This window comes from Oncorhynchus mykiss, chromosome 2 (assembly GCF_057628025.1).
Source record: "Oncorhynchus mykiss isolate SJ-2025 chromosome 2, ASM5762802v1, whole genome shotgun sequence".
Lineage (NCBI taxonomy): Eukaryota > Metazoa > Chordata > Actinopteri > Salmoniformes > Salmonidae > Oncorhynchus > Oncorhynchus mykiss.
Window position 1 is genome coordinate 38,761,103 of NC_143023.1, and position 20,627 is coordinate 38,781,729.

A 20,627-nucleotide genomic window follows, 5' to 3' on the forward strand; every position below is an offset into this window, starting at 1 on the left:
GGCTGCACTACAGGTGGAGATGGGGGATATGCCATTGCAGATTAGGAGCCAGCAGCTGGCAATGAATTATTGGGTCAACCTACAGGGACATGGGGTGTCTCCTCCTGCGAAAGGAATTTCACAGGCATGCTGGGAACATGAGCGAATACAGAACATGAGCTTTGGGTGGGTAATAACCAGGCAAAGGAGATGGGACTGTACAGAAGGGAGTTTAGTCTAACAGTAACTGTTCCTGTAAATCCACCACGGCTACTCCCGCCTCCAGTAGTTGATCTAGAAGTGTTGGAGAGACTAGACAAGACCTGCTTTACGAGGTACAACAAACCCATAGCAGGATTAGAAAAATGGGTAAACAGATACGACTTACTTGGGTCCCAGCCCATGTGGCGGTGGAAGGGAACGAGGCAGTTGATGTACTGGCTAAACAAACACTTATTAGTTGGGATGTTGATGTTGTAGTTTCAATGAGCAAAGCAGAGGCAACAAGCCTGATATGGACAGTGGATGGTGCAGAGATGGCAGGAGCAGTGGAATAGAGATACTAAGGGCAGGCATTTATTTAAAGTACAGAGGAAAGTCGGGGAGGGGAGGACGGCAGGAAGGGACAGGAGAGAGAGGAGGCTATTTTTTTTCTATACAATATTAAGGGTGGGACACAGCCGGTTGAATAAGACCTTAAATGTGATAGGAAAGTATTCAACAGGAAAATGTGATTATTGCCAGGAAACAGAGACCGTGGAGCATGTCTTGCTACAGTGTGGGTCAGAGGGAAAGAGAGAGGGAATCAGAGGGAAAGAGAGAGGGAATCAGAGGGAAAGAGAGAGGGAATCAGAGGGAAAGAGAGAGGGAATCAGAGGGAAAGAGAGAGGGAATCAGAGGGAAAGAGAGAGGCTGAGATGTAGTGTGAAGGAAAAGGGATACAGAAGATTAGTTTAAATATTATATTGAGTAGAACGTCATTAGATTTAGTCTAAAAATATTTGGTTATCTATTTAGTTTCTCCCTGACTCTGGCACACATTCCAGTACAGTAGGTGACGGTAATGCACCATAACGTTGGATGCCAATCGCTGATAAACCACATCGAAGAAGATAATATTTTGCCACCAGATGGCACTATTTTAAAAGCAACCATCTGGTCCGCTCAGTCAATTCAATTCAATTGACTTTATTGACATGGCAAGTTCATTATTACTTACTTACATTGTCAAAGTATACATATCGAAAAATAAAAAAAACTATATATTTATATATAAAATATGGTGGGATCAACAGCAATAATAATAGTAGTAGTGGACATGGGATTACCATTAACAACAACTACAACAACAATATTCATGAGAACAACAATACATTAAAGCAATGGTAGTAGACCAGTGTCAACATGACTGAGATATATGACATGACGTGGTATGAAAGACAAAACAAAACAAGATGGGAAATATTATCGACATTACTTTGCACTTTTCACTGGCTGTCCCTCAGGTTGTGGCAGGAGGACACATATTTGTCTGCCAAAACTGCACATTTTGGCTTTTCACCCAATAAATATTTTATTTTTTCTTCATCTTTTATAGCTTCAAATTGTTTGTATTGAATTATAATTTGGGGAAAGAAATATTCTCTTAGGTCTGAGTATTTGTCACAGTGTAATAGGAAATGCAGCTCTGTCTCTACCTGTCCCCTGGAGCAGAGTGAGCACAACCTGTCCTCTCTGGGCAGCCAGGTTTGTCTGTGGCGACCGGTCTCTATAGCCAGACTGTGCTCAGTCCCTTGTCAGTCAAGACAAACACTACCCTCCTCCTTTTCACGTTTCGTCCAATGAGCAGGGATGTTCTCCTTTGTTGTCAAACGTGCACTGACCGCGGAACTGGGCGATTCGGGGGACAGGCTATCAACTTGAGTTTGCTTACAAATAAGGTTATTTGTTGCTTTTATTTTATTTGAACATATTTGTAAACTAGTTTTTTTAATAAAGGTAATCGCACGGTTGCCCTTGCACCACTTAGCTACGTTAGAGTTGAGTCGGTAGATAACGAAAAACAGGATAGAGGCCTAACGTTACCGCTTTACAGTCATGTTGTGGTAACTTTAGCAGCAGCTAGCATGACTCTTCATAGTCATACTGTAGTAAGTTAGCTCTTATGTGTTAGGTTTGCTACCTAATTGGGTCAAACTTTAGCAATCTTTTTAGTTTGTGCTCCGTTGGGCCCGTTTTTAAGTAGCATTTCTCTTGAAAATATGCCATAAAGAGCTAGTGAACTAACGTTAGCTCGCTTCTAAGCGTGCAATCGGTTGTTCATGACTGTGACGCTAGCTAGCTAACATTAGTATTAGTCAGAAAATCGATCCCTGCCCTGGGACTCGGCATTGAATGAGCTTGACTCAAAACACTCCACACTAGGGCCAAGTTTAGTAGGTCGAACGATGCAGATATAATTGATCTGACATGATTCCTTATTTTACATGTCAGTGAATATTTTCCCTACTGCCCTACTGAATGTGCCCAGGTTAGCCTACAGTAGCCGACTATTTGAGGGTAACGTTAATTGGCTACCTAAATAGCTACATTCTGAAGTAGTAGCCAAGTGTCCAAAGTCATGATTATCTGACAATGGCATGGAGTGTCCTAGTGCCCAGCCTAGGAAGGTTACTACTATGTAGCTAGCTAGGCTATTTGTAAGTACTACTGTGTCTCCCTAATAATCTCTCCAAATAGCACAGCATATCAAATACAAATAGGTTAGATCTCAAATAATACATTCTCAGTGCTTTTAGTAGGGCCAATTTCATAGTCATATTAAGCAAGGCCCATTTAATGATGTAAAAGAATAATCTGCGTCTCTGACTAGCTTTGACCAGAAGGGTGTTTTTCAAAACACTTGCCTACACATCAGTTTACGAGAGTGAAAATTGAATTACTGACTTGGAGTCTTGCCACAAGGGCTATTCATATGATTGTTTGGTTAGACAGAGCTACAGGCATACATTAATAAAGTATTAAAGTTGTCTTGCTATTAAAAAAAAGAAGCTGATCAGCCTCTCAAATGTAAGATATGCAGTATTAACTGTTCATTGAAGGCCAACTATTTTATTCAATACATTCTGTCTCTTTTTTCCTTTCCTATCTTCCCCCTTTCTCTCACACTCTTGCATTATCTGTCATTACTTCCCTTATCCTCATTTTGTCTTTCTCCTACTCACTTCTGTTTGCCTTCTGTCTTTTTAGCTCCTGCACATACTCTCACTGTCTTTCTCGCTCTCTCAGATGGAGGTAGAGCAGCTCCTCTCTCTCTCAGGCCCGGCGTTGGCCCAGGCCATAAGCTCTCTGCTGGAGACACCAGGCCTCTACGTGTTCTCAGACATCCTTGAGCTGCCCAACGTCAGAGAGGTAACACACACACTCACATGTAAGCACACTCACAAACAAGCACACCGTCACAGCCATTATCAAGGCACAGCTCTCACAGGAGGTGGTATAGCTAGAGACCATAACAAGCCCCCTCTATCTGTCCCCCACCACCCACCTTCTCCTCTACCCCAAGCTGGAGACAGGCCCGCACGCACCAGTGTATCAGCTACTCAACCTCTTCGCCTATGGAACCTACTGTGACTATAAAGGTATGACAGTGGCAGGCAGCGCTGCTGTGTAAAGAAGTCATCTAATATCCCTGGAGCTGTTTTATTATTAGCAGTATTTCTCTCCCCGCCAATTGGCCCTGCAGGCCAGGCTTCTCATCACTGTTGTAGGTTGTCACAGCCCCCTGTAATTTACAGAGTCAACCACAATATTTTATTTTGATCCTATACGAGGAGCCAAGTGACAATTTTTTTGCACGACAGAGGTTGGTCCCCAATAACCTCTCCTTTCTCTAGAAGTATGCACTTGTTCACTTTCCTTTGTGGATTTGGAATTAAATAACTGGTATATGGAAACTCCCTCTAGCATTCCTGGTGAAAAAAATACATTCTGGTTGGAAAAAATTGGGTCCCCGCTGAAACAGTTGACTACCATTGCTCTAGCCTGCCTACACCAATCCAATGCTTGTACATTTGTGGGAAGTAATGACACTTCAGGAGGAAGGAGAGATTATTGGGACTCAACCAGGGACAGACTTCTCTCAGGCATTTTGTTAGACATTCATATTGGTTGTAATTGGTTGCATTGTCACAAACTGCCAAATGAAATCCTGAATATCCTTTGAAATACCTGAATATGTAAAGGACTTGTCATTCTTTAGCAACACATTTAGTAACAAGACTTAATAAGAGACAAGCAAAAACGGAAGAGAGAAATACAAATATTTTTATGTCAACACATCGTATTCACTTCATAGTGCTTTTTAGAATTGCAAAATGGAGCACTGATGAAAAACTGTCAATACTCAAGTTTTTTTTAAAGCAACCACATACGCAGGCAACACACACTCAAATGATTTTTCATTGTATTCCCTTGTGGAATTTAAAAGGCAGCAGCAGTTTCTGCCTGGACAGAGCCTGTACCCCTCTGTTTGTAATGATGTGTCCTTGTTATGAAAGGTCCCTGTCATGATGTGTCCCTTTCTGTTGCTCTCTCGCTGTCTGTTTCTTTTCCTTGTCTGTTTGTGGTATGTTATTCTTTCAGAGAGGGCAGCCTCTCTCCCAGAGTTGACCCCAGCTCAGAGGAATAAACTCCGTCACCTCTCCATCATCAGTCTGGCATCCAATCTCAAGGTAGAGTACCAACCATTCATCTGGTTTTAAATTCCTTACTCTGCTAGCTTTAGTACGCTCAATGTGGGTCACTCACATTATAATTATGGAAATAGTTGACAATGATATGTAATATAATGATAGCCATCATCCGTTTGCCATTTAATCTGAAGGTAACGCTCTCTGGACTTATCTTGTCTAGTTTTTCTGTTTATTTTGTTATTAAAGAATTGCAGGTCAAATAATAATTCTGTGCAGTTTTTCCATGGACTCCAATAGCCTACCTACAATTGTAGTCCTAACAATACTCAGCAAGCTTCAGTACCAAAAATAGCAAGTAATTCACTCAACTTTGATTTTAATGATGTGGTTATGAGACAACTTGCTTTGTAACTTTGACACATTAACAAGATAAATTACTCTGTGTTGTGAAGGACTTTATTAAGAGCCTGTCTGTGATGTGATCTAACTTTATTTATATCACATAGATGAGAATGATAGCAGCTGAGAATTAAATAATTATGAGATACTGTGTTAAGTATCCTGTCCTTTCTTCTTTGAGCTCTCTGTCTCTTTATGTATTTGTTGCTCTCTGCTGTCTATTCATCTAACTCTAAGATTGGCTCTCTCACCACCTCATTTCAACCCTATCCCCATTTCAGATTTTTTCGCCCTCCCCCGTCTCTTTCTACCTTGCTTTATGCCCATCTCTCATTCTCTCCACTCTCCCTAATAAATAATTTATTGATTCATTTCTCTCTTTCTCTATTACTCTCCCTTCTCCCTTCCCCATTTCTCGTCTCGTCTTTCTCTTTCCGTCTTATTTTTTTATATTGTCATAGTATAAGTATGCCACATTGAATGTGTATGGGCACACCTTAACGCAAAGATTCACCCATTAAAATGTTATATCGTTATATCTCTGAGCGATGTTCTATTGGTTCCCGGGGTCATTTCATGTTTTCATGTGTATCTGAGTTATTTGGCCGGCTCTATTTCTGTGCTTTAACGGTGAATCGCTCAGATACACATGAAAACATGAAATGACCCCGGGAATCGATAGAACATTGCTCAGAGATGCACAAAAACATTCCAAATGGGTGAATCTATCCTTTAATTGCCCAATAAAGACCTAAAGCCCCCATGCAGTCTTTGTCATTTTATTTTTAAATCATCATTGTATGTCTAATAAATCACTGTTTATTAAAAGAAAATAACAACAAAATATATTTGTAAGAAAATATGTCCCCGAGCCTCCTTTGGCCCTTGAAATGCTCAGTTTGATCGTGTGGGCGTTAGGAAACAAATTTGAAGATATTTACATACACCGCCCTGATTGGCTGATAGGATGGCCTAGAGCCCTCACACTTACCCTTAACAGTCATTGGTCTATTTAATCATATCACATTGTGGCATTATAATTTGGGCCAAATGATCCATCCCACCTGATCAGGCTGAAATTCCAAGCATTTTTTTCAAACAGCTTTTACACAAAGTGCATTATCATAATTTTCACAATTTCTGAATTTCTGACCAAATAGTATGGAAATATATAAATAAATAAAAGTTATATCCAATTTTTTCTTGCACTGCCCCTTTAAAACTCCAAACTCCCCTCCTCTCTGGTAGCTATTTTGATGTAATGGTTTTGTAAATTTATATTGACCCGCCCTCCCTTCCTCTACCCCTCTCTTTTACCTTTCCATTCCTCACTCGTACATCATCTCTTCTCTCTCCTCACTGAAGTAATAAAGAGCATCTCAAATTCAACATCTTTCTCTCTCTGTGCCAGGTAACTTCTGTTGACCCAACATAGTAGAATTTGACGTTCTTTCTTGCCCTCTGTCCCCACCACCCTCACTCAACTCCCTCCTCACTGACATCATAAAGAGCATCTCAAATTCAACATCTTTCTCTCTCTCTCCCTGTGCCTGTTCACTTATATTGACCCAACATAATAGAATTTGACATTCTCTGTCTCCCTCTTCCCCCAGTGCCTGCCCTACTCTCTGCTCCTGCAGCAGCTGGAGCTGAAGAACGTGCGGGAGCTGGAGGACCTGCTGATTGAGGCGGTCTACTGTGACATCATTCAGGGCAAGCTGGACCAGAGGAACCAGCAGGTGGAGGTGGACTGCAGCGTGGGCCGAGACCTGGGGCCCAACGAGCTGCCCAACATAGCAAACACACTGCAGGAGTGGTTAGTTAGTGATATGTGTGTGCGAAAGAGCCGTGCATGTGCCAGGGTTTTGAGTCAATTCCATTTCAATTCAGGAAGTAAACTGAACCCCCCCCCCCCCCCCCCCCCCCAAAAAAAAAAAAAATGAATTGGAAGTGCAATTTCAGTTTACCTCATGAATAGACTCCAACCCAGGTGTGTGTGTGTGTATAGGACAAGGTTAAACTTTATTTATAGAACACATTTCTTACAGTGGATGCATAATAATGACCAATACGATTTCTAAATGAGACAAATTAAAATAGTAAAACAATAAAATAAAAACAGTGGACATGATAGATACAATAAATGATGTATAGAATGGGATAAAAATAGATAGTATGATCAGTCATATCAGTGTCTAAATAATTATCTCGCTCTCAGGTGTTCAGGATGTGAGGCGGTCCTGTGTGGGATCGAGGAGCAGGTAACCAGAGCCAACCAATACAGAGAGAGCCAGCTGAAGGTCAAAGTTCAGGTGGAGACAGAGGTTAGTACCAGTAGCCACTTTTTTCTGGGTACCGTCAAAGATCATTTATTATATTGACAAGATAGTCAAGTGACAGCTCTAACAATGGAAATACATCTCCTCAAAGATGGAAGGCAGGCAGGAGGCGGCGAGATCTGGTGGGTCTATTCTAGCTAATGAGGCACAACTCCGTTATAAAGTCGTTTTGCCACTTGCTGAAATGGCACGTGCATCCACTTATATCATTGCATTTGTAAACAACTTAACCATTACAATAGCACATTAGCAATTAAATGTTTTGTTGACCAAATTTGACACCCATTAATCTCAATGCAAAAATTCCTCACTTCGTTGTCTTATTTTCGTGGACAGGTTTTGGCTGGAGTAAACCCTCTCGCTTCTCTCCTTCCTCTCTGGTAGAGGTGAAGCCATAAGCAAAACGTATACTCAATGACCTAATTCAGTGTCCAATTTAGAGCTCTGTCCAGTGTCTTTATTTAGGCTGTAGGCCAGAGGTGGCTTTTCTGTCCTCTGAGTCAGTCTTCTTCAGCTTGAGGTAGAAGTTACTCTCCAACCTCTTCTTATTAGAAATAATAACAACACCTTAAGCTTTTCACACTACTGAGCCAAACCAGTGCCAAGCCAAGCTGTATTGGGCTGGCCTGGTTACGCATCCACCATAGCTGCTGGAAAGGACCTTGTGAGAAGAAAATATCCAAGACAGCCCAGTACATTCCGAGTCGGCCTTAGTTTGAATCAGGCACTTCTGTTCTGTCCTAAACTCCATTAGTTTACCTTTCCTTCACTCTCTCTCAGGTGTCAAACCTCCAGAAAACGCTAAAGGCCAGCTCCGCCTCCCCGTCGTCCGGCCCCGCTGCCGCTGGAGCCGCATCCAATCAGGATGCAGACCAGCCGGCCGAGCCACGAGACCCCGCCTCCTCTCAGGAACCACGGCAACCGGGCAAGAAGAGTTCAAAGGTCAAAGGGTAAGTAAGGTGATGTTCCTTAGGTCAATCCCATATTTTCATTGTTTGTGTGTCCATTCTTTTGGGATAGGCATTACCATTTGATGTTGGTGGGCTATCCTCAGGGTCATGTTCTTTAGGGCAAGCAACAGAAACCATTTTTTAAACATTTCGCATCAAACAAAAAAATATAAGTCCAGGTAATACCTGTTTCAGTCCTAGGTGTCTTATGAACATGACCTCGTCCTTCCAGGGTCCCGGCAGAGGTGTGGTTCAAGCCGAGGCAAGAATAAACATTTGTGTGTATTTTCAAAAACATTCCAATCACTTCAGACGAATTCAAACGGCACGGAATCGATTACGCAACCACTGGATTTCATGTCATTTCGCAGCATCTTCAACTCGAACACAGTAATATTTTGGTTGTTTGTACAACAAACATCCATTTAAACGCCAGCTGCCAGTGGAAGTGGGAACAGTGACTGTGTGTGTGTCTGCATAGCGTATCTTCATTAGCCTGAGAGGCTGTGCTTTGTAGTGGTACTCACAGTGGTACCAGTGGCCCTCTCTCTTCTGGGCCAATTACAACACTAATTCCTTATCTGTCCTGGATTATTTTTTTATGTCACTGAAGTGAATAAAAAAATATAGAAATAAAAAAAGCTTCAGGTGTTAAAAGGAAATGTTTATTTTTTATTACATGAGTTTTTCTGTTCCAGTTAAACGAGTGATTATAATTAATTTACTAGGGGACATTTTGACAATGAAAGAAAAATGTAGAGATGATTTAAGATTCTTGGTGGCATTGGACTTTATTCACTGAAAACAGTTTAACTGGAGATTTGGATTGCCTCACATGAAAAGCATTCACAGTATCTACTGTAAACCACCTTCTCGTGGTAGGAGTAGTACAGTAATAGTCATTTGTTTGCCAACATTGTAATTGAAACATCCCTGCAATATGTGGCGTAATGAGTTGAACCAAAGGCCATCATAAACAAACCTTGTTCATAACGGTGTTGTGTTACAACTATCATACAACTTGAACTAAAACAGCCAGGAATGTATTTGCTTGATTTGAGAAATTGGCATATAATACAAAGCAGGTTCAATGAGTTAGCCAGTCCGCTCCCCCCCCCAGAATATTTAGGCAAGGTAACTGGCTAACTGATTTATCCATCGCCCTATACTACGAATCTGGTTTGAGAAATTAGCGAGGTAACTTTGGTCAACTCTGGGTTCAACTCGGGATAACCGGTGACATGAATGTGGCTATATTTCTATAGCAAAGAATCCTTCAGAACTAACCTGCTCTGGGACAGACTAGGGCTAACTCGTTTTATTTGAATAAAGTGTCTGAGCCGCGACTTAAGGATCAATGAAATCAGATTGCCTCCCCCCGTATATATTGCGTCGTCATCCTCTTCATTTGAGGAAGACGACTCATTTAAATATTTTATTAATCAAATGTTTGTTTTGTGTACATTTTTTTTTAAATGTTAAAATACCTAGCACATCATTTAGTAATGACAGAATGCATTTGAAACATCACGCACAGTAAAACATTTGTACGACTTAATCAAAATATGTTATTGATAGTAACCTTAGTGGGTAAAAGGCGCTTGTTCTTTGACGAGCACACCAAAGACGGCATTCCGATACGTGATAAAAGAAAAACGGCAATTCTAACAGCCCATTTCCCACCATAGCCTGCTGAATTTGCAAGATAACTTTTCTTTAATTCTGATTTCGGGCACAAATGAAAATGTGACACCGACTGGCCCATGGATTTACGTGTTAGCATTGTCTTTGTAAAGAGTTCGCCGTTCGAAATGAATACAAGCTCAGCTCGAGTAAGCGGCGGGTGCACGATCAATATCCACCTTGCATCTTCGTAAAATGAATAAAGGCCTGAGCTGGAATGTGAAGCTAACTGAAGCTGAGTATATCTAGCTTGTCTCTTGTACAGGATGCGAACAGGTGACTGACGTTTCGACGTCAAGCTGACATCTTCCTCTACCCCTCTTCTGTTTAGTGAAGACAGGCGTGTATTGGAGATCTGCCTTTAAAAGCCGTTTGAAGTGGGGACTGTGCGCTACCTGTTATATAATATGCTGGTCTGCTCCTACCTGTAGATTTTATTCAGACTGCATGAAATGAGAGGGGATACAGAGACGGGGAGATGGAGGGTGGGGTCGGGATTCATACCCACATTGGGTTGGTGTATGTGTGCTGCATGCCGTGGTCTTACACGCTAGACCAGCCGCAGTCATTCATATATTTGTAAAAAAAAAATAGTTTCGTGATTTAGGGGACATGCAGGGATCAATCATCTAGCCTATTGTTTCTCGGTCCTGGGGACCCCCAAGATGTGAATATTCCGTTTTTTTGCCCTAGCACTATTACAGCGGATTCAAATAATCAAAGCTTACTGATGAGTTTGGGAAACACTGATCTAGCGCGAGGTGCAGCGTGTGAAATGACCTCGGAGCAGAGCGACAATCTGCCTTCAGGAGAAATTCCACTTTGATACCCGCCTACGTCTATTGGAGAGCGGCGTTTATCTGCTGCAACGTGAAGAAGAAACGGCTGCTTGTTGGAGACGTCATTTTAGGGTAATGTAATAACTGTTGTCTGTTTTTGTTTGGTCTCAGGCTCCGTGGAAGTGGGAAGATCTGGTCCAAGTCCAACTGAAGGCAGAGATGCAGAGAGACCCGGGAAACACCCCCACTGATCCACTGTCAGATGGATGGACAGACACATAGACCCACACAGACTCATAGACCGATAATGTGACCAATGCACAGACAACACACTAAGATTTACACACACACATCCATGCAAGCGCATACACACACACACTGTGTGTGTGTGTATGTCTGTATATATGTATATACAGACACTGAGTCAGACAGACACACTTGCAGTGTCTGACACCCATTCTGATAGGTGTGTACACACAACCAGACAGACGGACTATCTGCACTGTGTATATACACAGACCCAAACCCATTCTAACATGTACACAGAGACAGACAGAGAGAGACAGACTGAGTATAATATTTTCTGGGCAGAGCTTCGCTGCTGTCTGTATTATCAAGAGAAGCAGAGCCACAAGCAGTGAAACTGAATGTGTGTATTTGATGTGTGTACTCTGTGTTACACTTTTTGTTTGTTTGTATTTTTTTCTGCTGAGGATTGAGTTGAGACGTATAAAATCAGGATATTAATTGTTGGTAATAAATTGAACCCCCTCTATTCATTTAGTCTCTGTTTTTTTGGGCATACTTCAAAGTGCAATTGGAGGTTGCATCACTAGCTAAATGTTAACTCACAGAAGGGGGATATCTGTGTTAGGTCAGACCCTTAATTAGGTTATCCCCAAAGAGACTAATATATTAGAGCGCTGGAACTACCCTTGTGATCAGTCGGCTTGGTTACACACACTCTCTCAGCCTCATTTTCTCTGCCACATACACACATCAGACAGACACACATAGGGCATTCATATTTGATATCGGTATATTTTGCCCAAAGCTTCTATTTCACCGTCAAAATTGCCTGTCGGAATTGTCTGCCCTCCCTCCCCCCCAATCACACGCTCCAAATGTCATTTTTCACGTTCAATCCTGTCCGTGTCTCTTTTTCGCTCGCTCGCTTTCTTTCTCTCTCCTCAGCCTCCCTCTGTTTTCTCTAAAAACCCTCTCTCCCTATCCTGCATGACGTTAATGGTAGCTATTAACTCCCATGGAACCCACAGAGAGAGAGAGAAAAGGGGGATGGAGAGATAGGGAAATTATCCTATTCCGTTTTAACCCCATTTCCACTTCCCAACTTTTTTTCCTCCCCCTTTCCGTCCCTCCCTATAAATAGCCGTGTTAATTTCAGTCAGTGTGATTGAGCTTTACTGTTTCACAGTTTGCTCGGTTCCTACCAGATGGGAGCTGTGAGTTCTAGCAGCTGCATCTCATTGCAAGAGGCATCACTGCAGTCCCTGGTTCGAATCCTGCATCACATCCGGACGTGATTGGGAGTCCCATAGGGTGGCGCACAATTGGCCCAGCATCGGCCGTCGTAAAAATAAGAATTTGTTCTTAACTGACTTGCCTAGTTAAATAAAGGTTACGAAAAAAAGAAAAAAAGTGTGTTTATGTGGCTGTGAGAGGGATACTTTGTGCGTAAAACTTCAGATGTGACTTTGCATGTGTATACCTAACTGTGTGTCCTTCCTTAAACACACAGACTACGGAGCTCTACAGCGTCTTCTGGTTGGACTCATAATCAGCCAGTAGTTAACTTTGGAGTGGACTTCAGCCAATCAATTACTTTGATTGATCATTAAAATGCCCAGAGGAAATGAAAAAGCAACAGCATACACTGTCCTCTGTCTCTCTCACACCGCAGCTTCTAATACTTCCAGTAAATGTAGGATTTTCTATGGGTATGTCTCGACAGTGTAAAGTGGCTTGCTCTCCTGTATCTTATTACAGATTTGAAAGCACATTAGTTTAGGATGATGTAGTGTAGACCTGACAAGCATCACCTGACCTAGGATAAAATAGAGAAGAAGAGAGATTGTCATGATCAGGAAGTATAACTGCACCAGTGCCATATATTTATATTTTAATACATGGCTCTGATCTGCACTAGAAGCCAAATGGAACTCGCAGTTAATGGATTTGAATGACACAATTAGAACACATGGCTCCCATGTGTATTTCCTGGTCTCTTTTATGACAATCTCTCTTCTCCTTCTCATCATAAAGTTTAGTACAGATGCTAGGTTGGAGATAATGGTTAAGACATAATAATTGTAATATCCCATATGTCTTTGCATAAATGAGGTAGGATTCTAAACGAAGGGATCGGGGATGCTAGTTAGCAACAGCACCTGTCCCATGAATCTGTTGCTTTTTCATAAGTCTCCTCATGGAATTATTAGGTTGTCGTAACCTGGGTATCTTCAACCTAGGACGGATGAAGGAAAGGAGGCAACTCAGGCCAGTTGAGATACATCCATTGTTCTCCTGTAAGTCTGGCCCTCGCACATTGTCAATTCTATCTTGACCCAAAGCCACTGGCCAGTAAAGTCCAGTCGGATACCATGGTAAAACACCAGTGTTGAGTTTTTATTGTTTTTCCATCATACAGTGGAACCACACGTCTACAGGTATGCTACTGAGAACCAAGGAACACTAGACTGCAGAACGACACGAGTCACGTATGATGTCACAACACTATGTGTACTAGTGTAGTGGAAGTCCAGAGGGTCATTTCTCAAAGCTGGTGGAAGAGTTGGACAGGTAAATTACCCTAACATCCTACAGTAAACACTAGTGTAAGCTTTGAAGTCAGTGAAGAATTTTGATAGAAACAACAGATGATGGTAATATGACTCATTAATTCTGGACTGAATCATTTATACCCATTATGTTAACCTGCAACCACCATTGATTGTACCACATGTATCGTTTGATTGTACTGATTGCAATATATGCAAACATGTATTGCACATTGTTTAAACCACTTTTCATATACAACAAGGATAACTTTCCGCAAGTTCCCTGGTTTTCCAGTAATCCCGGTTGGGAAATTCCTGTATTTCCTTCCCTCCTAATTCCAGGAATCTTGGCTGGAAAACCTGGGAGTTTTGGGAAAAGTACAGAATTTCACAACCCTATATAGAGCAGTACTATATAAAACACTGCTCATCCCCATGCTCCAGAGACAAAATAACACGCTCACAAAGGCACAACAAAGAGAACCGGCAAAGAAGCGAGAAAATTAAAGGAACAAATGAAGAGAATAATTTAGGGAATAAAAAACACCCAGAAAACACATTGCGAATGTGGAAGCTGCAGTGGGCCTATTTGCATTCCAAGCTTCCAAGCGGGAGTAAACAGCGATTTTTGGACCGTGTCGTGTTAAGCACATTGGCTGCTGGCGAAAACATTGCCAACCAGCTTTGTGAAATACCCCCTTCAGTCCTAGGCAACAGGGATTGTTTTAACCCTTCACCAGCTAGCTGAAAACCTATATTTCAGTTTCAGATAACACACATATTTCACGTTCAACTAAGTTTCAACAACCAAGTCCACTATTTCATCATAGTTCAAGGTTCAGCTACACAAGATAGCTGTATGAATATTCCAAAATATTCCCCATATAGCTATGCGGTTTTGGCACCGGCGGGACTGAAACGTTCTATTGATATCTAACACTGTTTGCTTGTGAATTAGTCAAAGCGGATAAAGCAGAGGGAGCTGTACGTGTGTTGCTGCTACAGCCCGGGGCAGTACAGACAACGGAATATAAAACAGAGCGGAAGGCTCGGTCGGTCGACAGTGACAGAGAGCCATAGGAAAGTGGAGAACAGAGGCGTGGGAGGATGGCAGCAGGAAGGAAGGGATGAGATCGGGCTTTTCTCCGTCAGGAAGAAGGGATGGAGGGAAAAAGAGGTTTTGCCATGGCTGGATACCTGGTTTCCTGAAGTTCATTTTCACAGTCAAAGATAAATAGAAGAACGCGGTGGGCCACGACGGGCACACCCTCCGGCGGTGTTGACGTTCTCCGTCGCATCCCGTAGAAAAGCCTCAGAGGTTCACCACGGGGATCCTGACGGAGAAAGAGAGAGAGAGAGAGAGAGGGGGCAGAGGAAAAGGGTTAAGGGACAGGAGAAGGGTAGAACTGGAAACAGGGTTAAGTGACAGGAGAAGGAGAAGGGTAGAACTGAAAAAAGGGTTAAGGGACAGGAGAATGGTAGAACTGGAAAAAGGGTTAAGGGACAGGAGAATGGTAGAACTGGAAAAAGGGTTAAGGGACAGGAGAATGGTAGAACTGGAAAAAGGGTTAAGGGACAGGAGAATGGTAGAATTGGAAAAAGGGTTAAGGGACAGGAGAAGGGTAGAACTGGAAAAAGGGTTAAGGGACAGGAGAATGGTAGAACTGGAAAAAGGGTTAAGGGATAGGAGAAGGGTAGAACTGTATAAAGGGTTAAGGGACAGGAGAATGGTAGAACTGGAAAAGGGAGGAGGAGAGGGAAAAGAGCACTTCTAGAATTAGAACATAATACGTTATTAGTATTATATAACACTAGAGTAGGGAGAATTTGGAGTAGGTGAAAGAAAAGTACGAAAACTAGAGTAGGGGAAAGAAAGAGAGAGAAGTAGAACTGGAGCGGGAATGGGGGGTAGAAAGGACAAGAAGGAGAGGAGAAACGAGGAGAACTGGAGTAGAGTCCAATTATCCTGATTGAAATTAACTTTAAATCCCCGGCTATAAAAACATCATTTCATGGGTTGTGCGCTCACTGCTTCCAGAGCTGTGTGACTCATAGGAGAGGAAGTTCTTAAACACACACACATCTCACATCCATAACACTCCAGGCCTGTGTACTCCACAGAGACTAACACTGACGCCTAATTATGCACATATACCATTATGATGCTCATACACCACACGGGGAGAGGGAGCAAGCACTCCTTGACACATCATCCACTCACTGACAAACACACACACACATGCATCCACACATATATCCATGCAGACATTCGCAGACAAATTGATTCAGACACAAAAGCGCGCACACACACACACACACAAATCAATGTACTAACAACTCCACACAAATACACACAAACTCTCCCTCTCTCTCCAGTGAGCTGGTGAGGCGACTCATTACCTCTCCCTGTCGGTAAAGGAGGGGGTGCCGTGCAGCGTCTGCCGGCTGTCCTCCAGAGCCAGGGAACGAGGGAGGGCGAGAGAGAGAGGGGGGGCCACGCCACGGGAAAGCGGGGGCGGGTGCTGGGAACAGCTGCGGTCGTAACTGGCAGAGAGAGAGAGAGACGGAGTAAGAGAGAGAGACGGAGAGCGAGACTGAGTGAGAGGAAAAGAGGGAATGACATGGGCATTTAACAGCGGCGAACACATTACAACGCCTCTGAGAGAGAGTTAATGCACTCATTTGACTCATTAAAGCGCTGTCAGACGAGAGGGAGAAGAGGAGAGAGGTTGCAAGAAAGGGAGGGAGGGAGAGAAAGAGTGTGGTGGTCGAGGTTGAAATAGCGGGTAGAGAGAGAGAGAAAGAAAGAGGGTAAAGAGGTGAAGGAAACAGAGGGTGTGAGAGAGGTAAAGAGAAAGAGAAAGGGGGGATACCTAGTCAGTTGTACAACTGAATGCCTTCAACTGAATTGTGTCGTCCGCATTTAACCCAACCCCTCTGAATCTTAGAGGTGCGGGGGGGGCTGCCATAATCGACATCCACGTCTTCGGTGCCCGGGGAACAGTGGGTTAACTGCCTTGCTCAGGGGCAGAACGACAGACGTTGACCTTGTCAGCTCGGGGATTCGATCCAGCAACCTTTTGGGTTACTGGCCCAACGCTCTAACCACTAGGCTATCTTCCCGAAACGGGGATCGGGGGGGGAATGAAAAGGAAGAAAGGGGGAGTGATGAAACGAGAGCGTGAGAAGAAGGGGATACAGGGCTGATGTGGGGAAATCACGTGTTCCAATCACGTGTATGAGTTATGATGTTGTTGGCACAGTGAGAGTCACAGGTACACCATACACACAGCTCTTTGGAGCACTCACACACACAACAAAGACTTTTTCACAGCCACACACTGTAGATCACAGACATGCTGTTCCAGTCATGCAAACTATTCACATATGCATGTGTGTGTGTACTCACGCGCACACACACACACGCGCGCACACACACACACACACACACGGTGAAACGTTCTCCAACATCGATTGCTTTTCCATTATCACAATCAACAGAATTCTATTCAATTCTATACGGTCTTGTCTCTATTCAATCCCCTACTGTAATCCGTCAAACACCTATTCCATTCCCACTGTAACCTTCCCTCCATTCCTCACCACAATTTACCCAATATGTATATTTACAGTCATACTGAAACTGCAACAAAAGCCCACACTTACACAAGACACAGAGAGAGAGAGAGATACTCTTGCTCCAATTAAGCACTGCAACAACACTTGTTTCCAGCACAATTACTTTCAACCAGCCTACAGTGGAGACAGAGAGAGAGAGAGATAGCGGGAGAGAGAAAGAAAAAAAAGAGAGAGAGGGAGAGGGAGGGAGCGACAGAGAGAGATGGGGCTTATCGTGTATCGGCACACAGTGAGCAGAGGGATTATCTGAGGATCTGGAGCTGGCCCGGGCAGTGCTGGGAGTAATAGGAGACTGGGGAAGAAGATAAGAATACTGTGTGACGATCAAGGATCAACCAGAACCCAGTATTACTGAAAGGTGATGAAGCTAAATTAAAGTAAAGGATGAAGAATGGGGATGAGAAAGAGAGAGGGTGGGGGGGGGGGTTGAAAAGAGAGAGTAGAGACAGGAAGGAGAGAGAAAAATTAAGAGTGACAGAAGGTAAGAAAAATAAAGCAGGGGAAAGAGACAAAAAGAGGGCAAGACAGAGAAAGAGATAGAGAGACAAATGGGAGAATAGGAGGAGTGAAAGAGTGAGAGAGCAGGTGGGAAGAAGAGACCTCCATTGTCAAACAACAGAAGCGAACAGCACGAGCCCTCCTCCACATTCCAGAGGTCAGAGTTTTCATTTCACGTTAGAGTATGCACAACGCACACCCAACTGATTTTGTAGGTGAATGGTACATCAAAGATGATATGAAAACAAAAGAGAACACAGCGTCAACCCGAAGTGGTTGAAATTGCACCACCTTCAACCTCTGAAAGCCTTTAAACATTGGGAAGGTATTTTCATCCGCTATCTACAGTAGATCCGAGTTTTACCATTCCCATGTTCAAACAAATAACACTGTTGAAGGTCCCTGATGTACATAAAAACTATGTTTCAGAGAAGGGGTAGAAAGAAAAAGAGAGGTGGGGGGGGGATTCTTACCAGAGTTTGGCTGTTATGATGACAGCAGTCAGGATGAGCAGAGAGGAGATGGTCACTGTGACGTAAAACTGAGGGTCCACTGGAGAACACGCGCGCACACACACACACACACACACACACACACAAACACACACACACACACACACACACAGAGGAGTTACCGTTCACATGGTTGGAAATCAGCACAATAGAAGAAAACCAGTGTCATGTGCATTAGAGCATGCAGCGGAAAACGCTTTTGAAATGTTTTGCAACCAAAAACAAAAATGTGCGTTTCTTATTGGACAAGTCCAGGTAGACCATCCCTGTTTCAGTCATTTCTCTTCCGTTTGGTGCCTTATGAATATAACCCAGGTCAACTGCAATGATGTAAGAAAAAAACACAACTCTGCTTTTCGAGAATTCCCATACTGTCAGTAAAGAAACTCAAAGGAGAATGAGCCGATGAAGTCATCCATTCCATCGCTTGGTGTGTGATGTCACCCATTATTTTTTTGTGTGTTTTTGTGAGTTCAGAAAACTCTATTAAGCATTCTCCACCACCAAGACACAGCCATCCATCCACACAAAGCCAGCCCAGTGGGAATTGAAGTTACTCCCTTGATGCCCTCAGAGTTCTTCTGATGTCTTTGTTCCAAAACACTCTATTCTCATGCCCACCAACACAAATCCTTTCTTTCTTTAATCTTTACTGATTTCTATGGTGCCCACCTTCCTCAGGCTCTCTCTCCTCTGCCTCACTTCCTCCATCCTCCACTCCTTCTGCGTCCGGGGCCTCCAGCAGATCCAGGGGCTCCTGGGGCAAAACGCTGCCCGGTGCACTCTGATGATGCAGCCAGGCCTCAGCGGTTGTCGTGGGGACTTCGTGGCCATGGTGGTACAGGTCCGCTTCCTGGCTGGACAGGAAGTGATGCGTCTCGTCCTCCAGGGCTAGTGTGGGGCCCCAGTCCACGGACCAAATAGGGGTGGGTGTGACCTGTCCTGAGATGGACAGCTGGGCTGAGAAGGCCTCCACCTGCCCCTCGCCCTCGTCGTCACGGTTACAGGTTGAGGGTCGCGTCACCGCGGCAACCAGGAGAAATAAAAGGCAGCGGTGGGCGGTCAGTCGTTTGACAGGAGAGATGGAGCTGAGAGAGAAAGAGAGAGAGAGAAGAAAGGAAGGAAGGAAGGAGAAAAGAAGAGAAAGACGGAGGGAGAAATAAAGAGAAGCAGAAAGAGGTGGGAGAAAGAAAAAAGGGAGGCAGAAAGAGAAATAGAGCACGATTAACACTACAAATGCATTGTCCACTGTCTAACTGGACTCCTCATGCAACATGCATACAACCAGAGGGTCTGACTCTGTGTCCGTCTAAACATCCACTCACTCTCTCCATCTTACCATCTCTCCATCGCTTCGTTCTGTTCACTGAGCCCCAACTCCTCCGATCATCTCTCTCTCTGGGAGGAAAGAAGAAAAAGAAAAGAGAGAGAGAGAGAGGGAGGGTTCACTTCTCTTCTGACACTGATATTGAAAATGTAAACAGACACTCATAGACGGCAGTACAGGAATACACACACACCCCTCTCTCTCTCTTTCTCTCTCTCTCTCTCTCTCCTGGGCAGTGGCACTCCTGGCTGTCCAAAATGAGCGCTTAATTTTGCCACATGCTTATACAGTTCGCACATCAGACATGCAAGCACACGGCTGTGCACAAAACATTCATCATACGCATTCATGGGGCCAATATCCCATAAGGTGGTACTTTTAGCTCCAGAAAGATTGACTTCATATCTACTACCGCTGTCACTCAGTCAACCAGACAGGAACACACACTCTCTCTCTCTCACACACCCACCAGCAGACAACTCACTGTCACACAAGCACGCACACAACATTCACTCAGACAGATATCAGTTAACATGCCTACCTCTGGCTGAAGAGAGAGGGAATGAGGGAGACGATGAGAAAGGGGGAGATATAGAGAGCGAGTAGGAAAAGGCATTGGTTGCCTTAGCGACAGAGACATGTAGAGTCAGAGAGAGAGAGAGAGAGCGAGGAGGAGGACGGAGGGAGACTGTAGGAAAGATTGAAATGCTAATTATGCTTTTAACTCGCTCAATTAAAAGGACAGCAAAAAAAATGAAATGTACTTGAGGACGGAAATAATGAAGATACAGAAGATGGCGTTAATGTTCTCATTTTGGGGGCAGAGGAAAAAAGTATTCTGTTATGTTCAGAAAACACTGATACAAGCCAGAGAGTGGCGAGACAGAGAGGTGGAGGAAAATCAATATACATTAATTTACACAACGACAGGTTGAGTGGGGTGATAAACAGAATAACTAGTGTTCATAATAAATGAGGTGCCACCACAGGGATACACAATATGAAGGAGAAATATTTGGAGGCAGGAAGG

General features: G+C 43.5%; 2 protein-coding genes across 4 annotated transcripts; one reads left to right on the forward strand and one right to left on the reverse strand.

The window, feature by feature from the left end:
- The first annotated feature begins 1,632 nt into the window (after positions 1 to 1,632).
- On the forward strand, positions 1,633 to 11,598 carry LOC110489505 (COP9 signalosome complex subunit 7a). 2 transcript variants are annotated; one of them, XM_090199232.1, is made up of 8 exons: positions 1,633 to 1,919; positions 3,229 to 3,390; positions 3,545 to 3,620; positions 4,624 to 4,712; positions 6,686 to 6,888; positions 7,291 to 7,396; positions 8,192 to 8,361; positions 10,995 to 11,598. In XM_090199232.1, exons 1-8 carry the CDS (start codon positions 1,821 to 1,823, stop codon positions 11,032 to 11,034), a joined length of 945 nt encoding a protein of 314 aa, XP_090055358.1. In that variant the 5' UTR covers positions 1,633 to 1,820; the 3' UTR covers positions 11,035 to 11,598. The 2 variants fall into 2 exon arrangements, with proteins under 2 accessions (XP_090055358.1, XP_036803974.1); XM_036948079.2 differs by having other exon boundaries at positions 1,772 to 1,919; positions 3,268 to 3,390.
- Positions 11,599 to 13,448: 1,850 nt separating this feature from the next.
- LOC110489516 (uncharacterized) lies at positions 13,449 to 20,599 on the reverse strand. Of its 2 annotated transcripts, XM_036948101.2 has the most exons (6): positions 20,139 to 20,599; positions 19,610 to 19,668; positions 18,943 to 19,358; positions 18,232 to 18,310; positions 16,022 to 16,165; positions 13,449 to 14,955 (listed from the first exon to the last, which is right to left on the reverse strand). In XM_036948101.2, exons 2-6 carry the CDS (start codon positions 19,618 to 19,620, stop codon positions 14,934 to 14,936), a joined length of 672 nt encoding a protein of 223 aa, XP_036803996.2. In that variant the 5' UTR covers positions 19,621 to 19,668; positions 20,139 to 20,599; the 3' UTR covers positions 13,449 to 14,933. The 2 variants fall into 2 exon arrangements, with proteins under 2 accessions (XP_036803996.2, XP_090055373.1); XM_090199247.1 differs by lacking the exon at positions 20,139 to 20,599 and having other exon boundaries at positions 19,610 to 19,712.
- Positions 20,600 to 20,627: the final 28 nt, after the last annotated feature.

What these genes read in the sequence shown, in the direction of transcription:
- LOC110489505 (XM_090199232.1), top strand. Translation starts at nt 1,821, where the DNA reads ATGAGCAGGGATGTTCTCCTTTGTTGTCAAACGTGCACTGACCGCGGA. An exon ending in AGCTGCCCAACGTCAGAGAG is followed by an intron (nt 3,391 to 3,544) that starts GTAACACACACA and finishes CTCTACCCCAAG; the next exon opens with CTGGAGACAGGCCCGCACGC. An exon ending in AACCTACTGTGACTATAAAG is followed by an intron (nt 3,621 to 4,623) that starts GTATGACAGTGG and finishes TTATTCTTTCAG; the next exon opens with AGAGGGCAGCCTCTCTCCCA.
- LOC110489516 (XM_036948101.2), bottom strand. An exon ending in ATCATAACAGCCAAACTCTG is followed by an intron (nt 16,166 to 18,231) that starts GTAAGAATCCCC and finishes TCTCTCTGCCAG; the next exon opens with TTACGACCGCAGCTGTTCCC. An exon ending in TCCTTTACCGACAGGGAGAG is followed by an intron (nt 14,956 to 16,021) that starts GTAATGAGTCGC and finishes TTTCTCCGTCAG; the next exon opens with GATCCCCGTGGTGAACCTCT.